The sequence below is a fragment of the Saccostrea cucullata genome, unplaced genomic scaffold, assembly GCF_032062105.1.
Source record: "Saccostrea cucullata isolate Sc308-1 unplaced genomic scaffold, CSIRO_AGI_Scuc_v1 ctg16521, whole genome shotgun sequence".
Classification (NCBI taxonomy): Eukaryota; Metazoa; Mollusca; class Bivalvia; order Ostreida; family Ostreidae; genus Saccostrea; species Saccostrea cuccullata.
Window position 1 is genome coordinate 1 of NW_026940824.1, and position 6881 is coordinate 6881.

The 6881-nt window shown below is 35.3% G+C and overlaps 1 protein-coding gene across 1 annotated transcript; it reads right to left on the reverse strand.

The window, feature by feature from the left end:
* Positions 1–2123: 2123 nt before the first annotated feature.
* LOC134256394 (uncharacterized) lies at positions 2124–4773 on the reverse strand. The gene is made up of 2 exons (XM_062739042.1): positions 4486–4773; positions 2124–3956 (listed from the first exon to the last, which is right to left on the reverse strand). The coding sequence occupies exons 1-2, from the start codon at positions 4576–4578 to the stop codon at positions 2298–2300; spliced, it is 1752 nt and encodes a 583-aa protein (XP_062595026.1). The 5' UTR covers positions 4579–4773; the 3' UTR covers positions 2124–2297.
* Between the last annotated feature and the right edge of the window lie 2108 nt (positions 4774–6881).

Here is a 6881-nt window from a genome sequence, read left to right on the forward strand (position 1 = left end):
GCAACGTATTTAGCGTCTGTCAAATGGCGAAAAGAATCTCATTGGTTAAGAAATTAATAACACCAGGAACTTTAAATTGTTGTTCACAACGATGAGACGACTTTAGCTCCACCTCCTTACAAGGCGTTGTCATTTGCCCGAATTTCTATCCCATTTATATTTCAACAGTGAATGAAAGTTGTGTAAATTTCAGATGCTAATTATGTAACATAGAGAATGCCACGCTTTACTGAAAGTCCAAGCTTAACTGAGAATTGTACAACATGTATATGAAATTTGAATTTAGGGAAACATACAAGTTATTATCATAATATAATACAGTCCTTAATTATAACGACCAAAGGATTTACGAAATATTGTCTTAAAACAATGTTGTTGAACTCCCTGCAACATTATTTCTTCCTTAACAATATCTTCACTTCTAATATATATATAATCTAATTAACTTTCGTGTTAATAGCCTGTCTTAGTTAAAAGTTTATCTTACTCAGAGCACGATCAGCACCGATCCCACCTCTGATGTTTCGGAGGTCCGTGTTTGCTCTGCTCCTATTTTGTATTGTTTTATGGACTTTGATATTGAATATACTGTTCGTTATCTCCATATCCTTCATATAGCGAATAAGTTGAGAGAACATAAACACACTATTCATGCAGCTGACATATAAAGCATCCCCCATGATTTGTAGTTGGATATCGTTTTTATACAACGAGTTGTGTGTGTGTTTTTTTAATCCCCGAGCATTGCCTATACTTGCTTCCTAAACTTAATATAAGTCCTAGCAAACAAAAAACATTTCGGTTCCAAGAAATGTTCGACAAAGCCTAGTATATTTTTCTCAGCACAAAAAATCAATTGCTATGAAAGAAAAATACTAGTATCCCTTACGAATTATTCAAAAGGCTGTGTAAATCAAATGTGGTAACGAAAAAAAGTATGATTTTTTTTTTCAATTTTATAGTTAATATACAACTACTATAAAGTATCCCTATTGATAATTGAAGATTGAAAAGTTTGATATCAAAGACCTTATGTGGTTAAAAAAATAGAAATTTCTGTAAAATACTCTCAACATGCTACTCCAAATACAGTTTTAACTAGAGCAAAGATCGTTGCAAGGCAACGAGTAGGTCTTCCGTCCGGTTTTGACCGGAAGTGCCGGTAGTGACATCAAAAAGAAATCAATGAGCTAAGTCGTCTCCAGTGACTTTATAATTTCAATTTTGCATCAAAACCTTCAAAATAAGCTATGTTTGGCTACTTCCGGTCTGACCGGAAGTGTCGCGACGGACTGAAAATTAATTTTTATGCTCCCAGAGACATATGTTATCCAAAAACGTGTCAAAAACGGCAAAAATACGCGTTTTCCGACTACTTCCGGTTTGGCCGGAAATGACGACGCCAGACATATTTTGATGACTCCAGTAGATAAAGCAGGACATTTTGAACAACTTTGCTTCTTTGACGTATTACAAATTCTCAATACGTTTTGAGATATAAAGAAAAAACTTTCGGCCACTCTAGGCCCCTAATTTTAGGGGCCAGCCTCTTTTACAAGATATCATTTGAAAGATCTTGAAATTTTACACTTCTTTTGTTCTATATGTTTCAACAAAATATTTCCAGGTAAAAAGATATCGTTGAAAAGATGTTAAAAATTTTGAAATTCGCGATACGACTATTTTCGGGCCATAGCGAGCGCCGACGTGCGGCACTTCCGAATAAAATAAAATACTTTGTACATATCTATAGACGTTGGTCTATCATACCTGAAAGTTTCATGATTCTATCTTGAGCCATTATTGAGGAAGTCTGGAGACAAACTGACCTTTCAAAACTCATAAAATCGACAATTTCTCTTAACCGGAAGTGACGTCATCAAATCGGAAAAAAATGCATAAGGTTCAAGTTATGTTACATAAGTCCTGAAAGTTTCATGGAAATCCATCGAGCCGTTTTTGAGAAATCGCGTGCACAAAATTGGTAAGAAAAAAAACACTAATAAAAGTGAAAAAGAAACCTAAGAATAACAGAAAGGTCTTCCGCTGAAGACGGAAGACCTTAAAAAGTGGAAAAGAAACAATAGAATAATAGAAGGGTCTTCCGTTGGAGACGAAAGACCCTAAAAACAGTGGAAAAGAAACAAACAAATAACAAGAAGGTCTTCTGCTGAAGACGGAAGACCTTAATAATAATAAGAAACAGAATGAAAACAATATGTTCCCGAACTTTGTTTGGGGAACATAACTAGTATCACACATGATATACATATACATATTGTCATAGAACCCCATCCTTATTGAAGGTACTTTATTCTCTTGATCATTCCCGTTATACACTCCCCCACCATTAACTCCCCCTCCCTAACCACACACACGGCCCGGGGTCTCTGTATCCCCTGATCAGGAATGATGTACCTCAGGAATCGGCCGTCCCTGTCCAGCATGTGGATCTTGTCACCATTACAGTTTGTGATGATGATGTGATGCATGCTGTCTGTGGTAAGGCACCTTGGTTTGAAGTCCTTTTTGAACGCTTTGTTCCCAACGTAGGAGAATTTGAATATACCGAACTTGTCAACGACTGTAATGGCCCTTTTATCAGCTACACAAATGTCGCCGTTTCCATTCTCCACCACGTAATTTGTCTTTCCAAACAGAGGCTGGTACTGGGAGTCGTACTGGATTTCCTGCAGCACGTCACCAGAGCTGCTTTTTCTTACGACCTTGGACTCCGTTTGATCTGTTTTCCGGAGACAGACCAGGAAGTCACGTGCCGCGGTACAGCTGATACCGTAAGGATTCCACTCACCAGTATTGAACAACGTGTCTACTTTACCGTTAATAACCTTCTTCACGGCATTGTCATATCTATCGGTGTACACCACGTGTCCGTCATGAAGTGTTAGGTACATACCATAACACATGATGGTGACAGTGTCGTGGAGACGTCCATGGAGATCAAACAGCTTCAGCTCTATACTGGCTCCTCCTGCCCACATTCTGTCATCACCGAGGGGAACCATGTCATACAGCCGGTCGTTGTTTTCTTTGCTAGCTGGAAACTCTGTATCAAAAGAGGACAGAACTGTAGGTACATCAAGAGCTTGATGTGATGAAGAGGTTTGATCTTGTTGTATAAGATCGCCAATTGACACTTTGTGTGTCTTTAGTGTCTCTATGTAACCGAAGTTATAACTTTCATTAAACTTCAAAGGTTGGAAGAATGCTGGTCGTATTTCTTCTATAAAGGATGGAATCTGTTGATTCTCAAGTTCATGATTTAATTCCATTAAACCAGAGACGTCTTTGGATTTTGCCAAGCTGTCGACTGTTTCTTCAAGATTTTTCAATTTCTTAAATATTTCGTCAAATTCCTTTTTCTGCATTAGTAAAAGTTTTGCATGTTTTTCTTGCAAATCATCTAAGTCCTTGTACATTGCCTTCTCTGCTTTATCAATTTCCTTATGCCAGTTTTTGGCATGTAATGAAATCTTGCTTTTTGTTTGCTTGTAAACACGTCGAAGTGATGCCGACCTTTTACCTAACTGTTCCAGAATTTTCTCCAGTTCGGATCTCATTAGCGTCAGCCGTTCATTTTCTGTCGCGATGAATTCGGATAATAAGTCAACTTTCTCGGATAATTCGCATGTATCATGAGTGCCATGTTTGATTGAGACACATATGACACAGATAGGAATATCACACGTCTTACAGAAGGCGCTGCACTGTTGCTGGGGATGGGTCAGGCATTCTCCACCTTTGGGTTTGTTTTGTTCGTTGTATTTTGTAACATTGTGTCCATTTTTGGATTTGAGAAGAATGTGAGACTCTACACATGCATGGCATAAATTTACGGTGCATCGTTTGCACGTAAAAATGACAGGACTTTTACAAACATCACATTCAATATAATGTTGTCCTTGTATTAATACGGAGGAAGCCATTTTTTTTATCTAGAAATAAAATAATGAAAATGTTAAATATAAATGTTTGTCCACTTAATTATTTTGGTTATATCAGTAATTAAATAGAAACAAAATCAGGTACTATCGAAATCAAGGCCCTGAGGCTATTCACTTTGATTATAAATATCTTCATTTCATTTCACATACAATTCTACGAAAAGAAAGTTGTTGAAATATTTAAATGCAAACACGTTTTTTTCAACTGCCTAACTGTTGCTCTCTGCTTTTCTCTCTCAAAAAGTTACAGTTTTGCACCCAAAACTATGGATATTTTCAAATTTTAAAAAGTTTTGACAAAATTATAATTTTGATAAAAGATAAAAAGATAGATAAAAAGATAAAAATTTAGATAAGTCAAATGAATTTTATGTTCAACAAGTAGTTTTTTTTAATGTGCATAAATCGAGAAAAATATCAATACCATTGTACAGAAAACTAAAATATAACTAGCTTAAAGCTATTTATTCGATTCAAAAATTCATAAATATTTTAATCTAAATTAATCTTTATAACAAACCTGTTCACAGCCAGCTCTCCATCTCGAACAGAAAACAGTAACCCCGGCCAACAAGTCAAGTGGATCACATGTCAATTGAAATCCGGGGGCCATCAAAAGGCTTCATGCAGACCTCAGATATATATCCACACATTTTAAATATATTCAAAAATACCAACATTTATATAGCATATATCATAAAAGTTTTTTCTGTATATTTTCCCACGTTTACAAGTCATTGAATAGCCTTTATCCTTTCCTGGGTTCCATAAAATTGTTGTGCAAAAGTCATTTGATATTACGCAGGATTTGTATGTTTATTGAAGTAAAATATATGAAAACAGTGCTATGTGTGTTTTGTGTTGTAAATCTATTGTAATTTACAGTACACAGTTTTGTGTTGTCATTCTATTGTAATATACAGTACTGTGTTTTGTGTTGTCATTCTCTTTTAATCTACAGTACTCTGTTTTGAGTTTTGTGTTGTCATTCTTTTGTAATCTACATTACTTTTTGTGTTTTGTGCTGTCAATATATTATAATCTACAGTACTCTGTGTATTTTGTGTTGTCAATCTATTGTAATCTACAGTACTTTGTTTGTTTTGTCTTGTCGATTTATTGTAATCTACAGTACTCTGTGTGTTTTGTGTTGTCATTCTATTGTAATCTACAGTACTCTGTGTGTTTTGTGTTGTCAATCTATTGTAATCTACAGTACTGTGTTTTGTGTTGTCATTCTTTTGTAATATACGGTACTCTGCTTTGTGTTGTCATTCTTTTGTAATCTACATTCCTTTTTGTGTTTTGTGTTGTCAATATATTGTAATCTACATTACTTTGTGTGTTTTGTCTTGTGAATTTATTGTAATCTACAGTACTCTGTGTGTTTTGTGCTGTCAATCTTTTTTAATCTACAGTACTTCGTGTGTTTTGTGTTGTGAATCTTTTGTAATCTACAGTACTATGTGTGTTTTGTGTTGTCAATCTATTGTAATCTAAAGTACTCTGTTTTTTTGTTGTCAATCTATTGTAATCTACAGTACTGTGTTTTGTGTTGTTAATCTATTGTAATCTACACTATTCTGTTTTGGGTTGCCAATCTATTGTAATATACAGTACTGTGTTTTGTGTTGTAAATCTATTGTTATCTACAGTACTCTGTGTGTTTTGTGCTGTCAATTTTTTGTAATCTACAGTTCTCTGTGTGTTTTTTATGTTGTCAATCTATTGCAATCTACAGTTCTCTGTTTTGTGTTGTCAATCTATTGTAATCTACAGTACTTTGTGTGTTTTGTGTTGTCAATTTATTGTAATCTACAGTACTCTGTGTGTTTTGTGTTGTCAATCTATTGCATTCTACAGTACTCTGTTTTGTTTTGTCAATCTATTGTAATCTACAGTACTCTGTTTTGTGTTGTCAATCTATTGTAATCTACAGTACTCTGTTTTGTGTTGTCAATCTATTGTAATCTTCAGTACCCTATTTTGTGTTGTCAATCTATTGAAATCTCCACTGCTCTGTGTTGTGTGTTTTGTGTTGGCAATGTATTGTAATTCACAATCCTCTTCATATAGGAGGCACGTTAGGCACCTCGTTTTTCCTCCCTGTGGAGCTGTGCCGCCTCCTGACGCTGACTGTGGGTCAATATTAGTTATCTATGTTCAACCAAGGGTGTACGGGGAGTTACCCCGGGTTGTATTCCGTACACCCTGAAGCCACAGGGTGTATGGAATGCAACCCGGGGTAAATCCCCGTACACCCTTGATTGGACCTGGATAACGAATTTATTTCCTATGTATCCATAAAAATTCTTTGTAAACATAAATCCAATCTACTGTGTCTCAACCTATCGATAAGATTTACTACGTACTACAATGCATCGTGACGTCATGTCATTTGCTTTGTATTTTAGAAAAACTATGCATTGTGACGTCACGTTTTATTTACACCCGGCTCAAGTCGAGTGTACGGAAATTTACAACCGACTTTGTAACCAATCAAAGGGCGTGCTACAAGCTACATAGGAAATAAACTCTCATATTAATCCTCCGCCTTCTGGGAGTTTTTTTTCCCCACATTCTGCTTGGCCCGTTACAAAATTATCAACAGAATTCATGACACGGAAATTTTCAATATTGTTTTTCGAAATTCGTGAATTTAAAGTGGTTCAAATTGATTGATAAGTGCAATTATGGAAGAGCAAATTCGAATTATTTTTGAGTTAACGTAAACAACTGTTTAATAGAGAAAATCTTGCAATGAATATTCAAAAGATGTTATAACAATTTTGAATATTGCATTCATATCATTAATTTTTTAATAAACAAGTGCAATATTATATAAGTAGATTATTGTCGTAGTTTTCATTGGCTGAAAGAAAATGATATCGCACGACACGCCGTTCGTTTGCACTA